Source organism: Artibeus jamaicensis, unplaced genomic scaffold (genome assembly GCF_021234435.1).
Source record: "Artibeus jamaicensis isolate MK-2021 breed Jamaican fruit bat unplaced genomic scaffold, CSHL_Jam_final scaffold_847, whole genome shotgun sequence".
Lineage (NCBI taxonomy): Eukaryota > Metazoa > Chordata > Mammalia > Chiroptera > Phyllostomidae > Artibeus > Artibeus jamaicensis.
The window spans coordinates 13,387,175-13,409,414 of NW_026522057.1; the positions used below are offsets into that span (position 1 = coordinate 13,387,175).

Sequence of the window (22,240 nt, forward strand, 5' to 3'; positions counted from 1 at the left end):
AGGTAGCATGCGGGTGAAAGGGGCCACGTGAAGAATTTTTCTTCTTAAAAGATAGATGCAGGATGTAGACTAGACAGATTGTGCTTTGGGCTCCTCTGAAGAACAGTGCTTCAGGCCCCCGACAGAGTACTGTTGGGGTGGCGTTTAGAAATTTGGGAGCTAACATTGCGACTTTCAACTAGAATATATGAACAGTGTGCATTTGAATGACTTATTTTTTAACTGAGTATATCAAAACACTGTACAAACAAGTGTTGTCTCTGGTTTGTGCTGATGGGGAAACTGAGGCATGAGGAGATTAACTGACTGTCCCAAGGGTACAAAAGGAGTTGTTGACCCCTGGAAGCGGCAGCTCTTTCCTGTTCACACAGCAGACACAGCACGGCGGTGCCTGTCGAAGCGGCACGCATGCTGTCTCTTCCCAGATGGTTCCGCCCTGTTTTTCTGGGACTTGTCTCCAAGGGTGAGAAGGTGGCTCGGGTTCCACAGCTTGTTCAGTCTTTAGTTTCTTGGCAGAAGCTTCCAACGGGCTGACAACTTAGCTGCCAAAAAGTATGACAGGTGGTACTTTTCATGACATCGGCCCTGGACAGAGACTGGTAGTGATTCTTCACCTCAGGCCACTCTTTGAAGCGCTTCGAGGGAGGATTTGTGTGGTGGGTGCGGTAATGACCTCTGTCCTGTTCGCCAGGGGTCAGGCTGTGCTCTGAACTTGCACGCCCGCGTTTTGAGGAAATGCCCTACATGACCTTTTCTTTGTATTGAGGTGAAAGTTTGAGGTATCTGAACTGCATCTGCTACCTGAGGGAGCACTTTAAGGGTACTTGTAATCCCTCGATGGGGTCCCCCAACCATGTCTTCAGTCCTGGACCAGAATAGGGCGGGCGGGGGTCTTCCTAGACAGAGACTTCTGAGACCCAGAAGGTGGCGGGCACTGAGAGGAGGAAGGTTTGGGATGAAAGTCAAGCGGGAGGCTCAGGGAGTCAGGAACCACAGACCAGGAGCCCTGACTTTGAGAAGTTATTCCGTGTGGGTGAAATAAAGCGATCAGTTCATTAATTTTAAAGAATTTCATTAAGGTGTTACATGGTCAGTTTCAGGGGGAGGGCATCCCCAGGAAATAGCACAGGGAGTGTCGTCTTTAACCAAAAATAAAATTAAAATGAGAAAGCCCAGGGACTGTGTGGCAGTTACGTAGGACAGGAGAACGGCCACAGTGGTCCCAGAGGCGTGACCTATAAGAGGCTCTAACGCCTGTCGTCCCCCTTATAATAATGTCTTTTCAGAAGCAGGCACTGGTGTTCTTCGTAGTGTTGGTGTTGGAATCAGGTAGTGCTGTCTGCTGAGTGTAAACCTTTATTTCATTAATTGGCTATGTGACTTTCATCTTTTGGGTTTTTAAAAATTGTTGGTAATTGTGACTGAGTCTTCATGAAATTTAGTGGGTCATCAGGGAATAGGTGACCCCTTTTCTTGTAACACCTTTTAATTTCATTTACCCTTAATGTTGATGTGTCTGAAAATTGAACAGACACAGGTGTGACTGTGTTTGTCCCTGCCCCCCCTTTAAGGAACGCAGCCATGTTGACTGAAAAATGTCGGTAATAACTTTTAGTTATGACAGGAAGTGCTGGTTGTGGTCATTTGATCCCACACTGTTTGCAGGTCTGTCACTTTCTGAGGGTAGTTGTGTTTTGTGGGGCGGAAATACAACTATGACCAGGTAAAAAGTGAAATAGCATAGCAGCCTCAGTTTAAAACAGTTTTGGGGAGTTAAAACAAATTGGCAGATCAGCGCATAGGACAGTTACAAAATAAAACTAAATTAGAATTTGATACATACATATCTTTACCTCCTATTTTGGAGGAATTATGTTTTATCCCTTAGTTTTAGGATAATGAATGTTTTTATTCTGGTTTCCTCTGGTATGTGAGTCTCCCCTTAGAAGTGGGCTGGTGTCTTCTTCATGGTTTGTTATCTTCTCCGTTTTCCTGGACTGGTGTTTCTTGGTTTGGGGGGGGTTGTTTGTTTGTTTTGTTTTGTTTTTAAAGATTTTATTCATTGATCTTTAGAGGGGAAGGGAAGGAGAGAGGGAGAGAAATATCAATGTATGGTTGCCTCTCATGCGTCCCCTGCTGGGAACTTGCCTGCAACCCAGGCATGTGCCCTGACGGGGAATCGAACCATGATCCTTTGGTTCTCAGGCCCACGCTCAATCCACTGAGCTACACCAGCCAGGGCCCAGACTGGTTTTTAAATTTTTATAAGTTTGGTTCTAATACCCTAGAGAATAATTGTTCACAACTTACTAGTTCTAGTGCACTTAATGGTATCTCTTGCCATTTAGTTTTTCTCATAAGATGCTAATATTTATGTGGGGACTTGTTACCCACAACACAATTTGATGAAACTGACTTTCTGTGTTCCTGAAGGTTGTGTTTCTTAAATCGTGTTTGCCCCATGGACCACTCCTCACTCTGTACAGAAGGCGTACAGAAGGTGTGGAACGTGGTGGTGGAGTGTTGGTTTTAGGTTAGAACCAGGATTTGGAGAGTCCCAGGGGTTGGGTATCCTTGGCAAATTACTTAACTTCTCTAAGTCTTAGTTGCTTCATCTTGAGCTTTACAGTAAGTGTCAAAGTTGTGAGAGTTACTACAAAGGAATTTGAAGGAGGGAGGGGTCCTGGCGGGCAGCAGTAGTTCACGGTGGTTTGACATTAAATCAGATCTTAAATGTTCATCAGCAGAATACTTTTCTGGTTGTTGTAATTCTTAACATAGTTGAAGGGCTGTAAACCTTGCGGTATGCTTTGGTTTCTCGTCCATTTTCCCCATTACTCATGCTTATATTTTTTGATCCCAGTCATCATTCCTTACAAAACTAATTAAGTGCATTTTAAAATACATAATATTGTCAGTACCCACTCACGGCCACCCCCTCTAGGCCCAACTCTGTCGTCTCTATGCTGGTCTACTTTGTGCTGAGTCGAAAACCAAAGACAGATTCTGGGGGTTGATACGGGACCTCCAGAATGGGATTTGCACAGAATAATCTTATTTTTCCTCTATTCTTCTAGTCTGTTATGTTCTGAACCCACACATGTTTTCGGAAGGACCAGATGGCTGACACTGGCTAATGGGAACCAAAAGACAAGAGTGAAAATAACCTGATTGTTACATACCCCAGGCTTTGTGCTGCTTCACCCTGCCCCGGGAAAAATTTGGTTTTTTTCCCTCTGGAGACTACCCCACTGTGTCAGAAAACTTGAACACAGCCTGGCTGACCTGAGGTTAGACTGTCGCGTCAAGCAGCAGCGCTTGTTGAATGGAGAGGATTACACTCGGGACGGGGAGAGAAGCATCGGCCTTCACAGAGGCAGTGTAACCTTGTGGTTAAGAGCTCGGATTTCTGAGTCTATTGGATCTGGGTTCAAATTTAGCTATATCACTTACGAGCTCCTTGATAATAAGTTGTGTAGCCTCTCCAAGCCTTGATCTTCTCGTTTGTAAAATGGGGATAATAATAGTAGTAGTAGTGATAGTACGCTCTGCACCTTTGATACGGGGCAGGAATGAAACATGGACAATTATTTACTGTGTGCCAAGCGCTAAATATTAACTTTGGTGGTGGTTATGGAAGAGCTCATAGTCAAATGAGAGGAGAAGCACAAAGAAAAAAGAACGAGGCTTGAAAGGACACAACAGCGTTATATTAAACATAAAAATGGATTGAAGTTTTGAAGCTTTAAAGAAGGTGCTGTAAATGCTTAGAGTCGGGCAGGTTTCTGAGACTCATACAAGGGTGTATGGAAGAAGGTTGGTATCATTCACCTTGTATAAGCAGGACATTCCAGGTCTAGAGGGCAACACAAATGGAGGCATTTAGGAGTCATTATAGACCTCTGAGCAAAAGAATGATAAAGTAGCTGGCTTTCCCTGCTATGTGTAAAGAGACAAATTGAGTAAAAATAGCCATCTTCTAGAATTAAGTAAGTTGATCAGACAGGAAGAGACAGCCCCAAGGGCCCAGCAGAATGAGAAAACTGTAAACCAGGCAATAGGTGAATGGCCAACTGGAAAGGAGTAGACAGAGGTGACTGCAAGGTTGTTGGGAGTGAATTAGATGGCCAGGGATCCGGAAGAGAGAAATCATGAGGTAGGTTTTCTTCTTTGAAGGTGGGGAAAGATCAAGTGCAGACTGAGCTGTGGCCAGCGTTTGCAGACCAGGAATCCACACTAGCTCTGATCAGAGAGCTCTTGGTGTGCAGGAACTGCCGGTTTGCCGACCTGAAAAGAGCCCCAGACTGGGTATTGGTGAGTCCTGAAGTCGCACCCCAGCTCTGCCACTCAGTGAGCACGGGTAAGTCATCCGCCTTCTCCGGGTGGCCTTGATGGCCCTCCCTTCTCTGAGGCCAAAGAAAGGAAATCCAGAATGTCCAGAGCAGCCTCCTTCCTGTCTCACGGTAGAAAAGGGTCTCAGGAACCTACTTTGTGTAGTAGGAGCTCCTAGTTGTGGGTTATAAACAACCCTCTATAACCGGGAAAGTCAAATTACAACCATAGTCAGTGACCCAAACAAGTGACTGTGACACTGGTTACTTCTGCCTGGAGGGCTGGACCACTGCACGCCTGGAATGTAGCAGACCTTGGGGACCAGGGGCAGTCCCAGTGCTCACTCCCAAGCTGCTCTCCGAGTCGGCCTCGCTGGAGCACTAGAGAGCTGGTTGCAGAGTATCTTCCTGCAGTTTTCCAAGCTCTTTGTGCAGACAGCAAGAACTGCTGTGGTGGTGGTGTCGTAATTACTCTCCCATCCATGTGTCCTGACTTTTTCTCTCACAAACACCCAGTTGGCTGAAGTATAGGTCCAACACTGAGTGCTTTGAAAGAAAGCTATTTGATTCCTGTTCACTAAATGCCATTTCTTTCAGGGTAGTAGATTTAAGGGCTCTGCCCTTAAAGTACAGTGCTGTTGACCCTAGTTTGAGGGTTCAAGCCGACCCATGGGTTAACTTCAACAGATGAAAATTTTTCCTTGGCTACAGCAACAGCCCTAATCCTGACCAGCCATGGAGAGGTTCGGTTCTTACCAGGAAAATGAGTGAATGTGGGAATGGCTCACCACATTGGGAAACAAAACTCACATCCTGCTGATGGTTGGCTGAGGACTGTCATGTCCACATACAAAGAAAAGCATGTGGCACAGTTTTAGGACAAAGGTGAGCAGAGACCCACTGTGGAAAGGGGCACATTTCGGTCATAGAGAGAACATCCAAGGCATGCCCCTTGGTGAGCAGTGTTGGTGGGTGACTGCAGGCACACGCATGGAGGCTTGCTTTTCCTGGCTCCCCACGTCCACTCCCTGTCCGTTAGCAGGTGCCCAGCACCGCCTCCGCCAGTCTCTGCCCAGTTAGCCGCCAGTCAGCGCACCTCCAGGGCAAGCCGTGCTCACCGTGTTTCAGACAGGACTCTCCGCCGGTCTCCGTCCTCGGAGACGGTGTCGGGAAGACAGAGACGGCCCGAAGTTATTCCAAAGGGGTGAGACGGACTCTGCATCTTCTTCAGAAGGACGTAGCAGGTGGTGTTTGGTACAGGTTACTAGTATCAGGGGAGTCTGTAGCAACAGCACAGGCTCAGACGAGCGTTGTTTTTCGGGGAATTCTTCTAAAATTGAAGTCTTGGAGTACTTCAGCTTGAAGAACACGTCATTCCAGGTTGAGCGTTTCGGCACTCGGACCGGGAGCTGGAGCCGAGCTTCAGTGTTGAGTGAGAAGGGCATCCACAGCACTGTCGGCGGCGGAGAGTGGACCAGAGCCTAGAACAGCCCGCGGCGTTCGGTGTGGCTTTGTGTGCGCTGTCCAGCTACCTGGCCATACTTGGTCAGAATCCTGGTGCCCGCTTTTTTTAGGGAGAAAGTAACAAAAACTCCCATCCGTCATTTTTTTTACTTCATTTGTCAGAGGAAAACGTGACCCCAAGAAAGGGAGTTTTTGTCTTGATTGGTAACTAGCGTTCGTTTCATAACTAGGCCATGCTGTTGGTTCTTTCACACAGGCACAGGGGGGAGAGGTTGAGAGACGTGACCTCTAGAAGTCTAGCAAGAGGAGGAATGTTGGAGGGTTTTTGTTTGTTTTTATTTTTAGCAATGCCTGCCAGAGAGGGATTTTTAAGTTTGTCTTAGATTTGATCTCAGAATTCCTTCATCTTCTTTATTTTCATACTGGAATTATGAAAGATGGTCTATATTTTTAATAGAGCATAAGAGAAAGGGCGTCTGCAGCTAGAATTAAGTGTATCATCTGTTGGGCTGTGTGGAGAGGCTCACTCTCGGGTCACACCAGGGATACGTGTGCATGTGTGTGTTTAACATCACTCCTGCCTCTGACAAAGGAATTGAAAGGAGAGTGCTTTGGCGGGGCAGAGCTTAGTTTCGTGTTATTTTTTGCAAAGCGCAAATGGATGTTAAAATGGATTACGAAAGATTCCTTGACATTAGTTATCAGAAGGCTCTTTACTTTTCGAAGGCACTAAAATTCCAGAGATAGTTAAAATGTTTAAATAAAACTGAATGGGACCCACACAGTTTTAAAAGGTATTTTAGATGGTAATTAAATTTCTCCCCAACCGTCTGCCACTCTGGTGTAAACCTCTGGTGCCACCACATTAGTTGAAGTCACCCCTCATTAAGCCAGAGGAGGGCTTTCATTTGTCATACTTCTGATGTTAGAAGAACCCTAGACGTGAGTAGTATAGCTCCCTCATTTCACAGACTAGGCCCAGAGAAATAAAAGTATCGAGATGTGCTTTTCAGAGTTAGTTTATAGCTGAACGAGGGCTAGATCCCAAGCCAGTTCTTGTTTCTCCAGTCTTACTAGTTACAGTATGCCTCAGTTTCCTCATCTGTAAGGCAGGGACAATAGTGCCTGATTCTTGGGTATTGTGAATATTGAATAAGATAACATTGCCTTGTACATGGAAATGAATAAATGTCGAGTAACATTTTGTTACATAGCCTCTGCCTTATTTGGGGGGACCCCTTCACTTTACTGAGTGGAACAAGTCATTCATTGAGTCGAGCAGACCTGAGTGGACAGTGACGTGGCAGAGCAGCTGCGCTGACCTGGTCTTTGCTCTGAGAACAGTCAGCCTCTCTGTCGAGCCTGGTTTGTGGCTGTAGGAGGATCGTCGGTTTAATGTTCCCAGCCCACCCAGCGTATCAGTGGCAGAGAGAAGTGGCAGGTGCCTGATTTACCCTTGGACTGGACTTTGGCATTAAAATGTCGCAAATGGTATTTGTGGCTTTTCACAGAGTAGTGGCCAGAATTTTCCTGTGAAATAAATCAGATCTCACATCATCAATTTTAATAAGTGACTTGGATAGCCCCCCAAAATACAGCTCCTAAGTGACCCACCCATTGGGACTTTTTTGTAGGGAATGTTAAGGAGGTTCTGTAGGGGGCATTATTTTCTAACAACACAGATGAGTCCCTACAACTCAGGGAAGAACTTTATTGGCAAGGCATGCCCCCCTTCAGCCTCAGCGAGAGATAGGTCTGATCGAACATTAATTTTTGTTTTCAGATCATTGTGCCTCCACTTAACAGACCGTCCTTACTCTCCCTCAGAGGTCAGAGTAGGTTCTGCATGTGAGCCTTGGAGCAGGTTGAGCGTGCACAGGATGGTCTTTGAGTCTGGGGGAGCGCGTGGCCTCGTAGGTCTGACGTGCGCTTCACTCTTTAACAAGTTCAACTTTTTATTCCAGATGACTTGCAGAGCTTAGGGTCTTGCATTCTCTGACCACCCCCCACCCCAAGTGGTTATAAACCATCCTTATTCTGAAGGAAGACCATCTGTGTAGATGTTTTTCTTATTTAATCTTTAGGAGTCACTGTCCCTTCTGATGTCACACTAGATGAGTTGGGGGTCGCTGAATGGTGCGGAGCCTGCGGGGCGTTTCACCGCACCCATACTGAGTGTGATCTCATCCCTCTCTGCTCGGCATCCGCTCACTCTCACGTGAAGCCGAGAGCAGTGATGCTGTGGGCAGAGCAGACCTGTGGCCCATTTTGACAACTGAATTCAGGTTCTTTTGCGGGGAGGAGCGGGCACTTTATTGTAATCTATTTAGAAATAAACCAAAGAAGAAAGTAGTTAGCTTTGATTTTTTTATTTGCTTTTCACACTTTTTTCTCTAGAGATGATAGTGTGGCTTTCCTCACGACCCACCCTACTTTGGAAAAGAAAGAGCAGTGGCGATATGTTTTATGTTAGATTTCTAGTGACTGAAGCACTTTTAACATAGAAAGTCTATGATTTGGAGAGGCACTTGCTCTGTCAAATATGACATCACATTCAAAATCACTTACTAAGCTGCTCAGCAATTCTAGCCCACGGAATTAATGAAACCATGTTTTTAAAGACTTCATAGCCCACAAAGGGAGCCGGGTGCCCCCTGGATAATGTTACTGCAAAACATCTCCCATGAAACCACTGGGTGTGCCTGTATTACATTTTTTTTAGGGAGTTGAGATTGAGTGACTCTTAATGTTTGAATGCCATTAACGGACATTGCAGTTTAAAAACCCTCTGAAATTGTTAGCTGTGCATTGTCACCTAGAGAGACTCTTACTGGAAAGGAACTCTTTAGTAAAGAAAGAATCCTGCAAGGCCAAGTTCTCTCACTTAACACGTTGAGCGTTACGTGCTGGTGAAGCTGGTGTCATTTTGGTCAGACTGAGTGAACTGGTGGCAAGTCTTGTAACCTGTGTTTAGTTCCGGTGTGTTTAAACGCAGAGAAGCACCAAGTTTGCCAGTGTGCACAGCTTTGTTAGAATTTAAACACGTTGCTGGTAACTTTCCTTCATGATCAGACATGATCATTAAGATGCTATTGGTTTGTAGGTAGATGTGGGCACAAAGCTAGACCTGCCAGGGCTATGACAGACCAAAGTGGAAGTTTAGTGATAATGTAGTTTATAGGGCATTTGTTTGACTTTGCTTACAAATATTTTATCATTTCTGTGCTTTTGTTTTATAAAAGTTGTACTTTGTAACAGGCAATGAAGAGAATTTTGGAAGGAGTTTGTTTTCTTTCACGTATATGTTAAACCCCAAACCTCTTTGCTGGAAAATTTCTAGCAGTAGTTTGTATAGGAGTTGGCACAATCATATAAAGCTTTTAGGTAATTCCAGCCTAACTGACACTTCAGAGAAATGAATTTGGAATGATACGAGGAAGTGAATGGCTCTGAGTATTTTTCACTGATAATTTCTGGAACATTCATTCATTTGTGACTATTTAGGCAGAGGAACAGGAACTTTTTTTAAAAATATTTTCACTAAGGAGATTAGAGACACTGAGATTATCTTTAACCTGTTATATTACTCCAAACATGATTTAACAGATAAAGCACAGGGCCCGAATATAGGTCTAATCAGTAAGTTCTATGTGGTATTTTGATACCTTATACCAGGCACCCCTGTAGAGGTCTTTGTAGTTGCCACCAACTACTTGGGGGATAAAAGAAGCGGTCTCTAGATTTAGCCAGTCTCCTACTAGAAAGATAGGGGTCTGCCTTGAGAAGTCTCCCTGTCCCCTGGTGGTGCCTGTTGGCACCAAACAAAGTGGTTTCAGTTCCAGGGAGGAGAAAGTTGGTCCTTAGTTTGCAAACCCCACCTAACCTTTGCTAAGCATGAACCTCATTGTTTTCTCTTTAATGTAGTGAAGCTGGATGTCAAAATGGTGCCAACCAGGCTTTCGTTTGCTCTCTTCTAGATACGGGTTTGTGGAGTTTGATGATCTGCGTGATGCAGATGATGCTGTTTATGAACTAAATGGCAAAGACCTTTGTGGTGAGCGAGTAATTGTTGAGCATGCCCGCGGCCCACGTCGAGACGGCAGTTACGGTTCTGGACGCAGTAAGCATTTAAAGGGCATTTGTATCAGTGACATGCCTTTGTTATTAAATGTTAATTTTTTAAGTAATTAAATTCTTGTAACATTGAAATGTATTGATATTTAAGCCATTTGTTTTTAAAATTATGTATCTTAAAATGTAAAATTGCAAATAAACATCTTTGATAATGTTTAATTTTAATTAAATTAATGGCATAAATTTCTTGTTTTAATACTTTATAAATATGTTTAATGATGTATGTTTGTGTTGTTTTGTTTTTCTCTGTAATGCAATTGTTTAACATAGATTTAACAAAGACCTCAATGTTTTAATTAAAAGAATCCTTTGAGGCTAAGATGACTGCCTGTTCCATTTGCTGACCTTGGGTTACCTTTCCATGCGTGGCTCTTTGAACCATTGTGGCCCTTGGCTGACCAAAACAGGAAGCCATGTGACGACCGCAACCTTTCCCCATTAGACCTGGGTGGTGAGGATCCCAAGGGTTAGACACAGATGAGATTAAACTGAAATAGGTGCCTGAAAATCTTTTTTTGTTTCTCATATAAAATATTCACAAAAACTTTAATCACTGTGAGTAACACCAGTAACTGATTTAGTAATTTGGTTACTTATTTCTAAATTGTTAATAGTTTTTAATTTATGCATGTTAACTTTAAATATAAATATTAATGAATATATATATACTTAACAACTTTGTAAATTGAATTAAATTTTCATGTTTGATTGCTTTTTTTTAAAGAGAAATCTAGTTTGGATTTAAGGGTGGGGATAGAGTTAAAATATACGTGTTGTTTGGGTTGGGGGTGAATGGTATATTTAAGGGGAATATGTGCTGTATCATCTTTGCCTTTTCCCCCACTGAAGTAATCTTATCTATTTGAACCTTCCCAAGGTGGATATGGTTATAGAAGAAGTGGCCGAGATAAGTACGGCCCTCCCACCCGCACAGAATACAGACTGATTGTGGAGAATCTGTCAAGTCGGTGCAGCTGGCAAGACCTAAAGGTTTGGACCCTATTAATCTTCTGGGATAAGGTTGGGCAAGAGTTGGCCCTGGCCGGGTCAGTCAGTTGGCTGGCGTGTTGTCCGGAAACGCCAAGGTTGCAGGTTTGATCCCTGGTCAGGACACAGAAAAGAATCGGCCGAAGAATGAATGGGAAATGAGTGGGCCGACAAACCAACGTGTCTCTCTCTTGCTCACTCACTTGCTCAAAATAAATGGGTGGGTGGTTGGGCAAGAAGTTAAGGTTGGGAAGGAGGAATTTTGTGCAGGCCCAGGCACACACAGAATGTAATGGTATTCTACGTTTGAAGGCTTCCCGAAGCACGTGGAAATTCTGTGATGAAAGTTTCTGTCCGAGTACAGAAGACGTCAGGGTTTTACTGCTGCCCTGTGTTACGGGCCGTCACTTTGAGGGCAGTCGGTGTTGCGTGGCGTTTTCCTCTGGGGAACGTGGGCGAGCAGCGGCTTTCAGCTGTTTTATCTCACGGCACACATTAACTAATGACTGAAGCTCTGTGGCACACCAGAAAGTATTTTCTGCCAGTCTAACCAAAAAATAGGTATAATTTGATTTCTCACACCAGTTGGTTATTGTTGTATTAGCTATTGTCATTTTTTTATTTGACAATCTAAGGGAAAACAGGTCTGTGCCTCAGGCTAAATTGGTCAGGTATTGTAGGTTTTAGAAATTCTTGTGGCACACCGGTTGAAAATGTTACAGAGAGATACCAGTGTAGGTTTGTTTGTTTGCTTCTCAATTAAAGAAAAAGTTAGGACTCCCAGTGTTTCCTGCAACGTTACTTGTAAGATGAAGTGTATGTCAGTTTCCGGTGTAGGCCCTCTTCGGTAAAAACGGTTATGTGACCCATGTTTTTTCTTAAGGTTTATTTCATTTTCATGGAATATTTATCCTGAAAAAGGTTTTTTTATCACATTTTTTAAAGAATTTTTAGAGAGTGGGTAAGAGAGGGAGAGAAACATCGTGTGGTTGCCTCTTATGTGTCCCCTGCCAGGGACCTGGCCCACAACCCAGGCGTGTGCCCTGACTGAGAATCAAACCCGCAGCCCTTTAGTTCACAGGCCCGCGCTCAAGCCACTGAGCCACACCAGCCAAGGTTTTATCCTGAAAAAATAAGGGGTTTTGTTATTGTTGTTTGTTTTTAGAAAGCTTGGTTATCTAAAGTTGTTAGGTAACAAAGATGAGATCCAGAAAAAGGTTAATCTACGCAGGCGGTCTTAGCAGGTTGTCGCTGTTGCAGCGGCCCGGCCCTTGCTGAGTGTCTGCCAGCAGACCACTAAAGGGAGGGGTCCATCGTTCTGAGAGCTGAAGTCTGAACGTTGTGAGTGGAAACTGGAAAAGCTTTCAACGTCTTGGGTTAAAATGGGGCCTACCAACATCCTCAGTAAGTCAAGGCAGCCTTCAGAGCAGGCTGAAACCCCAGCCCTTCTGTTTGTCAGTTACTCTGCTTTAGCAGGTTACTTTCCTCCTGTGCTTCATATTCCTCAGCCATAAAATAGGACTAATACTCATTTCTACTCAAGGTTATGTGAGAATTGAAGGCATTTTTATATTTTAAAAAAAGGCTATAATGGTTCCTGGCACAGTAAACATTAGCTATTATTAGTCAAGGAAATGTAAAAATAAAACAGATTCAGGGGATATTGTTACTTTTTAAAGTCTGTAAATTCATGACTCCCGTGATGATGGCATTGAGATGAGATTTATACAGCCGCGCACCTCTGGTGTCATTGAGGGTGGCCCGTGCTGTGCGACAGAGTGGTCAGGCACCGCTGCGCGGCGGTCGGCCGCGGGCCACGTGCGTGGTGCACAGTGCGGGTACACAGTGGCGGTGTATTCCACGTGGCCTGGGTGTGCAGTCAGCTGTATGCTGTCTAGGTTTGTTTCTGTGTGAGTGCACTCCACGGGGCCCCCGTGACGCAGGTGCCTAGCAGCACGTGTCTCGGGTCGGGTGCAAGCGCAGCGTGACTGTGTTGGGAGTTCCAGGTCCAAGGGCTGGCTGCTTATGTTCAGGCCCGGGCTCACCCGCCGGCTGCCTGAGGGGCCTCGGGCAGTTCACTTCACCTCTCAATGTTTCACTTTTCTCTGGTGATGTGGGGGTAATGATTCTGTCTGCTCATGTGGCTGCAGTTAGGACTGAAGTGATCAACTCACCTATCATACAGTGAACCGTCAGCATGTGAGCTGGGGTAAAGCAGTTTTTGTGCAAAGATGTCATTGCTGGGTTATGAATAATAGCAAAAGATATATATATACACACACATAGATATACACATATACATACATGTGCGTGTGTGTCTATAAACTTAAAAAGTCCCAACAATTGGGAAATCCTCAGAAAAAGTATTGGGCACACAAATTATGAAGCCATGTAAACATTTTATGATTCACTGAGCAAATAAATAGTATCAAATCACATGTGTTCAGTGTTTATGAGAGTAAAATATAGAGAGGACAGTAATCAAAATAAATTGCTACTGAATATTCATACTGAGTATATATTATATATAAAGAAATCTGGGGAAATTGGCCATAAGTCCCTAAGTTTTAAATTCATCTAAATTTTTTTTTCAAGCACTAATCAGATCTCTCTTTTCTGCACCACTCTAGTACATGTCCAGCATGTGAGCTGTGTTCTCTCATTGGATTATAGCAAGTCCTTAAAGAGAGCAAGGGAGGAGGCCAGTAGTGGAGGGTGAGGGCGGTCTGAAACCGGAGCTGGGCAGCACAGTTCTGTGGCCTTCTTGTCTTTGTGTTGAAGAGAACAATTTCCAGTAAAAATGAGGTTCTAGTTTTATAATCCACTTATGTGTTTGTTTATGTTACCAATATCTGTACATGTTTTTAAGTAAGAATTTATAATGAAATGTAAAAATCCTGCCTTGCAGGTAGTGATAGGAGGCTGTAAAGCTTCTATAAACAAAGGACATGCCAGTATAAAATCTAGAAAGTGATAGGTAACTAAAAGGTTTTGTATTTAGACATAACTTTATTTAAAGAACAGTTAAATATTAATTACCTACCACCTGCCAAATGCCTGATGCTATAAAGAACCTCAGTAAATGCTTGGTCTGTAGATTGAAATACTTTAGAGTAAACTTTATTCCAAGGAAAGCTAGCATTTCTTCCTAAAAGAAAGGGAAAACTTTTGTAGTGGTGATGGCATTAGCTACTTAGCAGAGTATGTGTTAACCTATCAGCAACTCTCTTTCCCTCCAGGATTACATGCGTCAGGCAGGAGAAGTGACGTATGCAGACGCTCACAAGGGCCGCAAAAACGAAGGAGTGATTGAGTTTGTATCTTACTCCGATATGAAAAGAGCTTTGGAAAAATTGGATGGAACTGAAGTCAATGGCAGGAAAATCAGATTAGTTGAAGACAAGCCTGGTTCCAGAAGGCGCCGGTCCTACTCCAGGAGCCGGAGTCACTCCAGGTACTGTCGCCCCCTGTGTGGCAGGGCCCCCTGGGGACTCCTGAGTGAGTGCGCAGAGAGCCGTTTCCATTCTCCTGTTGGGTTCTTGGTGATGTGGTTCCATCCGGGTCAGTAACTCAGAACTTTGAACTGAATGTTTATTTGTGAAGCTCTTGAACTCTTATGTCATTAATACAAATAGAAGTAAAGTCCTTTCTCTGAGGCAGGAACCAGTGACCTTTCCCATTTCTTGGGTTCGCCAGCTCATCCCTCATTGGGAGCAAACATGGTCGCTTTCCCAGGTGTTCCAGCTACTCCAGGCTGGAGACCTTCTTATTCGGCAGTTACTCTGCAACGGGGCCAGGCACTTGTGAAAAGGGCAAACACGGTTTGTGCCCTCATGGAACTCAGGCTAGTGGAGAAGACGGGCATTGAGGAGATAATGCCGTGGTGCCGAGTTTGTCTGGGGAGGTGCACATGGCAGGAGCAGTCTGGAGAGCCGGCGGAGGCGTCCCTGGGACACATGGTAGACACTGAGCCCTGACGGGTGACTTGGAGACGGTGCGCAGAGACTAGGGCTACGTGTTGCAGTTCATTTATTTTAGAGAGGGCAAGGGAGGGAGGAACAGGAAGGGAACGTTGATGTGAGAGAGCAGCGTCGATCGGTTGTCTCCCGTGTGCACCCTGACCGGAGACCAAAGCCGCAGCCTTTCGGTCCATGGGGTGATGCTCCCACCAATGGAGCCACACTGGCCGGGGCGGCGTGTCTTCATTCTCCTTTGAGCCACTGATACACCCTTCACCTTCTCTCTTTCCACACATTTAGTTGTTTGAAAAAAATGGTTATCTGTTTTGAAGACTTCCCCATAGTTGAGATTTTGCTAACTGTGTCCTTGCGGAGGTGTTTAACACATTCCGTTAGCCTGTTTACTATTCTTATAAACTCATAGTTGGATGTTGAGGCATTTGGAGTAAGGCCAGGTGTGCTTCGGAAGCAGTGCTTTGTGCTTCCTGCTGCCTCGCTTGTGTGGTGTCTGGATGGCCCCTTCGAATGATTACGACACGTGTCGGTGTGTTCAGGAGTGGTTAGCCCGCGCCGTCCGTTCCAAGGTTCTGCCTCACCACCACCCCCCAACAGTTTTGGCATCTGTTGATAAGCATTAGCTAGAGCCATTCATCGGAGGTTGCAAAATGACAACTTTCTAATTTTATCATTCCTTCTTCATTTAAAGGCTATAATTCTATAAAGGATGATTTCCCTCATCTATTCTTTTGTTACCCAGAAATAAAGTTTTTATAGGACATGCAAAATAAGATTTGATACCTTTATATACCAACTTTCAGAATATTAAATGTGCCCTAGCAACCCCCAAAGGTGGTAAGTGTGGTTGTTTAGTATCATTGTGAATGGATTTTTAGATGTTTATACATTTAATGTTATGTTTACTGCAGTCATAGTTTTTTATGCTCAGATTGTTCCCTTTCTTGTCACTGGGGACTCATCAGGTTGGCTCCTGTGTCAGTACCCTTCGGTTTGGTTTGGTTTTTGTGTGACTAGGCTTTACTAAATATTTCCCCAAACGTTCTTTTTATTGCGATCATTTTTAAACAGTTGAAAGAGCGGTTCACAAAACATCCCTGTACCTTCCTTCTGGCTTCAGTGGCTGTTAGGGTTTTGTCATCTTCTGCCTTGTCTCCTGCTGTGTGTGTGTGTGTGTGTGTGCGCGCGCGCGATTCATACACACATGACAAAAGCATGTTTGTCTGTATTTATACATGCACCCTGTACTTCGATTTTGTTGCAGCGTTTGAAGGGAAGTTGTATAAATTCTGACACTCTGCTCCACAGTGCCCCAGCATGCCTCCAAGGAGGAGGACAGCCACACTTCTGTTCTCTAACCTCAGAACATGAATAGTGATGCTGTAAAGTTACGTGGTGTCCAGGCCATGCTCCGGTTTAGTTTCCCCAGTTGTTCCACGGGTGTTTTTCATAGCCGCATCTGTGCGTATTGTGTTTTCTGATCAAGACCCGTCCATCTCACATTCTGAATTTATGTTTCCTCTTGGTGTCATTGAATTTGAACTTTATCTCCTGAAGTACCTGTAATCTGAAAGTTAGATCTAAACAGGAGTAAATGAGATGCAGGTTCGACATTTGGGGTGAGTCCTTTCATAGATGATGGTTCCTAGGGACCTTTGGAAGTTCCCCCCTTTCTGCCACAATGACATGTTCTGGGGCCTTATTTTTTTTCCATTCATGTCCTGCCTTATACCTGGATCCCTTGTTGCTTTTGGTGGCAATAATAAGGAAAGTCCACAGTTTGGGCTTTTTAAAGATTTTTTTAAAGCTTGGAGTGTATTTTTAAAATGGCTCTCTGGTCACAGTGAGTCCAGTAGATTAGATACGTAAACAGCAGAGGTAAGGAGACTGGAGAACAGGCTGAGAGAGACCAGTGTATATAAGATGAGGGAGAGTCAAGTGGCTGGTGTGCAGAAGGGGTGAGTAACGGCAGCACCGTGGAAGGAAGGAAGGAGTCCGGCACTGTGGGTCTGGGTGGGGCGTGTGTTCAGGATTATTGGAGTTGCTGGGAGTCCTGCAGAGCCATGGGGGGGGGGGTGTGAGCAACCAGACCCGTGGGCCTGGGGCACAGGAAAGAGCTCTCTCTCGGCTTCATGCCTGGGCAGTCGGTGCTGTGCATAGTTTCTTACTGAAAAAATGTCTGAGTGGACTCCATTCGGTCACACTCCAGTCAACAAATTGTTTTGTTTTGTTTTAAGAAATGTTTTCTCCCTGTAGGTCCCGCTCTCGTAGCAGACATTCTCGTAAGAGCAGAAGCCGAAGTGGCAGCAGCAAAAGCAGTCATTCTAAGAGTCGATCTCGGTCCAGGTGGGTCTTCCTTGGTGTAAGTGGAGGGGGTGAGCAGGAAACAGCCACCCCATTTGCCACGTTGACTTTAATCATGTGACTACTAGTCTTATCTCACCCAGTTTCTCCAGCTCTGCACTAGATCCCCGGGGGTTTAGAAAGCAGTTGTTGGCCGTGGATTATATTGTGCGGCACAGCTCCACGTTCCTTTGCCCTTTGCATCTGATGACTAGCGTCAAGTATGAAGTTGCATGTGAATTCGACTTCACTGTGTCTTCTCAGGTCGGGCTCCCATTCCCGGAGCAAGAGCCGCAGCCGCAGCAAGAGTCGAAGCCGCAGCAAGAAAGAGAAAAGCCGCAGCCCCAGCAAGGATGACAAGAGTCGCAGCCGCAGCCGCAGTGTGGACAAGCGCCGCAGCAAGAGTAAAGACCAAGTTGAAGAGAAGGTTCAGAACAACAATAACACAGGGAAGTCCAAGAGCAGGAGTCCCAGTCGACATAAAAGCAAAAGTAAAAGCAGGAGTAGGAGTCAGGAGAGGCGAGTGGAGGAGGAGAAGCGGGGCAGCAGGAGCAGGAGCAAGAGCAAGAGCAAGAGCAAGGAGAAGAGCCGGAGTCAGGAGAAAGGCCTCCGCAAGAGCAGGAGCAGGAGCAAGGGAGGCAGCCGGAGCCGCAGCCGGAGTCGCAGCAAAAGCAAGGACAAGCGGAAGGGGAGGAAGAGGAGCCGGGAGGAGAGCCGCAGCCGCAGTCGGAGCCGCAGCCGCAGCAAGAGCAAGAGGAGCAGAAAACACAGCAGCAAGCGAGACAGCAAGTCGGGCAGCAGCGAGAAGAAGAAGAAGGAAGACGCCGACCACTCCCAGTCCAGGTCGAGGTCCCGCTCGGGGTCAAAGGAGCGGGACCGCGCCAAGCCCGAGTCCAGCCAGAGGGAAGGCCGAGGGGAGAGCGAGGATACTGGCGCCAATCAGGAGACCCGGTCCCGGTCAAGGTCCAACTCTAAATCCAAACCAAACCCTCCATCAGAATCACGCTCCAGATCAAAGTCGGCTTCAAAAACCCAGTCTCGGTCCAAGTCTAGGTCCAGGTCTGCATCCAGATCGCCTTCCCAGTCTAGATCTCGGTCCCACTCGAGGTCCTAACTGGCTCCGACCACAGCTGGAACTACCCAAGAAGTTTTGTACATGTTCGGTAGCTGTAGCACAAGTGGTTGAAGTAGAACATACGTCACTGCTGTACATTTTTAACTCCCCTAATGGTGTGTCTACAGTTGTTAAATCTAAGTGCTTCCTCTCTGTAAAGCCTCCCGGCACCAGGCCTTCCTGCTCGACTGAAAACAATCTTCTCTTTGAAAACCCCCCTTCCTCATGGCCCACAGTAGAATATCCAAAACGCCTTGGCTTTCAGGCCTGGCCTTTCTTACAGGGAGCTCAGTACCTGGATGGGTTTAAGGCTGGAATGATGACATAGGTAGGTATGGTGAGTTCAACCATTTTTGCCCCTGAATTGATGCCCTTTGATGTATGCCATTTAGTGAAAGTGCTAAGTCTTAAGTTTCCTACCACTTTGGTTTCATATTTTTGGACTTAACAAAGTTGTGAATAGCACAGTCAAGGAAAATTGATACCTGCAGTAACCCATAGGAAATAAACTATAGAGTTCCATATTCTGGTATTGTGATTATATTGTTTTATATTAAAAAAAGAAAAGAAAAGAATTTTTTTTTATTTTATTTTTCCCCGTCTTGCAAAGTATAGTGACCCCTGTTTCCATTAAATTTGAATAAAGACTATTTTTGCTTGACAAAATTTCATGGTTCTTGAATCAAAGTTGCATTTCCTGATCTCTCTTGATAATTCTTTTCTTAGCATAAAAAGTTCAATGTATAATGACTCTGGTTTCTGGAGATCATGGCTAAGGAGCCAACATTTTTCCTACAGGATTTTTCTCGCCCAGCAGTGTAAAAGAATTTAGTTTCTTGGGAATTTACAGCCCTTCCTCTCTGCAGAACCTAGGATTTGGCCCTGACCGTTGGGGCCCGGCCAGGTGTCATACTGCAAAGTGAACAGTTATCAGTTCAGTTCCTAGTTGGGGCACGTGCCTGGGTTGCAGGTCCATCCCTGAATGGAACACATGCGAGAAGTGTCCAGTCAGTGATTTTCTCCCTCTCTCTCTTCCTTCCCCTCTAAAAACAGTAAAATCTTTTAAAAAATTTTTTTAGGGTTTGAACTGGGGTTTAAGCAGGGTTTCCACAGAACTGAATCTACTTTCCTTAAGCAAAGCTGTCTAAGTGGCTGCAGGACAGCGTCGCCAGCCCACCGCCGTGTGGGGGGTATTGAGACGGCCCCGTCGTCGGGGGGAGACACAAAGGCCTGTGTGGGGCGCCCGCTCGTGCAGGCCCAGGTCGTCGTTCCACATTCCAGGTCCCAAGGAATGAGGAGAAGAAAAATGGTGCGTGTTGGGGTTTATAGTGGGAAGCAGCACTTTAATGCATTTATAGGGAATTTTCCAAAAAGGAATCAGCCAAAGAAATACAACAGCCCACTACCATTAGCCTCTGGATGCTCAAAATCCACACATACCTTTCTTTCCTACTTAACCTTTCTTCCCCTCTCCCTCCCCAAAAAAGAGTGGAAGGCAAAAACGGATAAAAAACAAGGGTAGTGGTAGAAAGTAGTAACAAATATAGTAGATATTAAACTATCAGTAATCACTTGGAATGTCGATTACGTGAATAAAAGACTCATCAGCCCTGGGCTGGTTTTGCTGTATCCGATAAACTGAAAAGTCGCAGTTTAAGCAGTTTGATTCCTGGTCAGGGCACGTGGGAGAGGCAACCGATCAATGTTTCTGTTCTCTCCTCCTTCCCCTCTCTCAAAAAAAAAAAAAAAGACTTCTAGTGGAATTTAAAAAAGAGCCATCTCTATGTCGTTCAAAGACACCTATTTTAAATATAGAGACACATTAAAAGTAAAGGGATAGAGAAAGGCCGTGGTAACGCCTATTGAAGAGGCACAGGGGGCTGGGTGGGTGAATGATGGAAGGAGACCCGGGTGGCGCACAGTACAGTGTTCAGTCGGTATCGGTGACTGGCAGGTTCATCAGGCAGAAAGCCGTACGGACAGGTGAACTGAAGAGTGCCATCAATGAGCTTCATCTACATGACACAACAGCAGCAGACACATTCTCAAGTTCACATGGAACGTTCAAAATAGACCACATTCTGGTCCATAAAACCCATTAAGAAATTTAAATGCCAAGTATGCTCAGACCACAGTAGAATTAAAACTAGAACAGAAAGAGCTAGAAAGTTCCAAGACGGTTGGATATTAGACACGTATCTAAATAATGTGTGTCAAAGTCCTGAGAAATATTTTGAGCAAATAAGAACAGCTTACCAAAATTTGTGAGATGTCGCAAAAGCAGTCTTGGAAGTTTCTAACATTAAATGCTCCTATTGGAAAAACAAGAAAAAGGGACTTCCGCCAAGATGGAGGCGTAGGTGGACCCACCTTGCTTCTGTGCACAAACAAATCTAAGAACAACTATTTTTAACAACGATAAACACAACCAGACCACACAGAACATCGACAATATGGAGTCCGAAAAAAAGGACGAAATGCTTGGCTAAACTGGTAAGGGGGCGAAGCCAGCAGCAAAGCCGGTTTACCAAAAAGATCCCTGACCTGGTGGCACGCAAGCAGCCGAAGGCGCGGATCGGATCGCGGGCTAGCTACGGGCGCACACAGGGAAGAGGCACAGCTGGCTGGCTGCGGTAGGTCGCGCATCTGTGTGCAGATAAACCAGTGAAGAGGCGAGCATTGAGACCCCACTGCACGGGGCAGCAGGCTCGCACAATTCTGATCAGATAAACAGGCCAGGGTGAGTGGTGGGACGGGACAAACTGGGCGAGCGGAGAGGACCGCCATTGCTCCCTCTTTGACCACGCCCCCACACACAGCGTCACAAACCAGCAACCTGGGTGGCCCCACCCTGGTAAATAACTAAGGCTTCGCTCCTCTTACTTACCAGCGCAAACAGACCAAAAATGGCTCAAGAACAACTCAGAGCCCCAGAGCCGATAAATAACTCAGAGCCCCAGAGCCGATAAATCTAAGCCATGAGGAAATAGCCAAACTTTCAGATGCACAGTTCAAAACACTGGTGATCAGGACGCTCACAGAACTGGTTGATTTTAGTCACAAATTAGAGGAACATATGAAAGCTAAACTAATTGAAATGAATGGTAATGCAAAGGATACCAATAGTAATGGAAAGGAGTCTGGGACTCAAATCAATGGAGTGGGCCAGAAGAAAGCAAATATTGGCCAAACAGAAAAGAATGAAGAAACAAGAATTCAAAACAATGAGGAGAGGCTTAGGAACCTCCAGGACATCTTTAAATGTTCCAACATTCAAATTATAGGGGTACCAGAAGGGGAAGAGTCACAAGTGGAAACCTTATTTGAACAAATAATAAGAGAACTTCCCCATTCTGGCAGAGGAAATAGAGTTCCAGGAAATCCAGGAAGCTCAAAGAGAGTCCCAAAGAAGTTGGACCCAAGAAGAAACACACCGAGGCACATCATCATTACATTAGCCAAGATTAAAATGAAGGAGAGAATCCTAGAAACAGCAAGAGATAAGGGGACAGTCACCTACAAAGGAGTTCCCATCAGACTGTCAGCTGATTTCTCAAAAGAGACCTTACAGGCAAGAAGGGGCTGGAAAGAGGTATTCCAAGTCATGAAAACCAAAGACCTACAACCAAGATTGCTGTATCCAGCAAAGTTTTCATTTAGAATGGAAGGGCAGATAAAGTGCTTCTCAGATAAGACCAAATTCAAGGAGTTAATCATCAGCAAGCCCTTATTATATGAAATGTTAAAGGGATTTACCTAAGAAAAAGAAGATAAAAAAGTTGAACAGTGAAAGGACAGCAAACTCACAGTTATTAAGAACCATACCTAAAACAAAAGCAAATTAAGAGGACAGCTGGATCAGGAGTGAATCATAGAAATGAAGATCATGTGGA

The 22,240-nt window shown here is 45.0% G+C and overlaps 1 protein-coding gene across 1 annotated transcript in view; it reads left to right on the forward strand.

Annotated features, from left to right (window-relative positions):
* The window catches only part of SRSF4 (serine and arginine rich splicing factor 4), a 28,553-nt gene extending 6,868 nt beyond the window's left edge, over nt 1-21,685 (forward strand). The window contains exons 2-6 of the mRNA XM_037149279.2: nt 9,773-9,915; nt 10,807-10,919; nt 14,156-14,370; nt 17,147-17,236; nt 17,498-21,685. Coding sequence (XP_037005174.2) covers nt 9,773-9,915; nt 10,807-10,919; nt 14,156-14,370; nt 17,147-17,236; nt 17,498-18,347 — 1,411 coding nt within the window. The 3' untranslated portion in view covers nt 18,348-21,685. The remainder of the gene's footprint in view (nt 1-9,772; nt 9,916-10,806; nt 10,920-14,155; nt 14,371-17,146; nt 17,237-17,497) is intronic.
* Nucleotides 21,686-22,240: the final 555 nt, after the last annotated feature.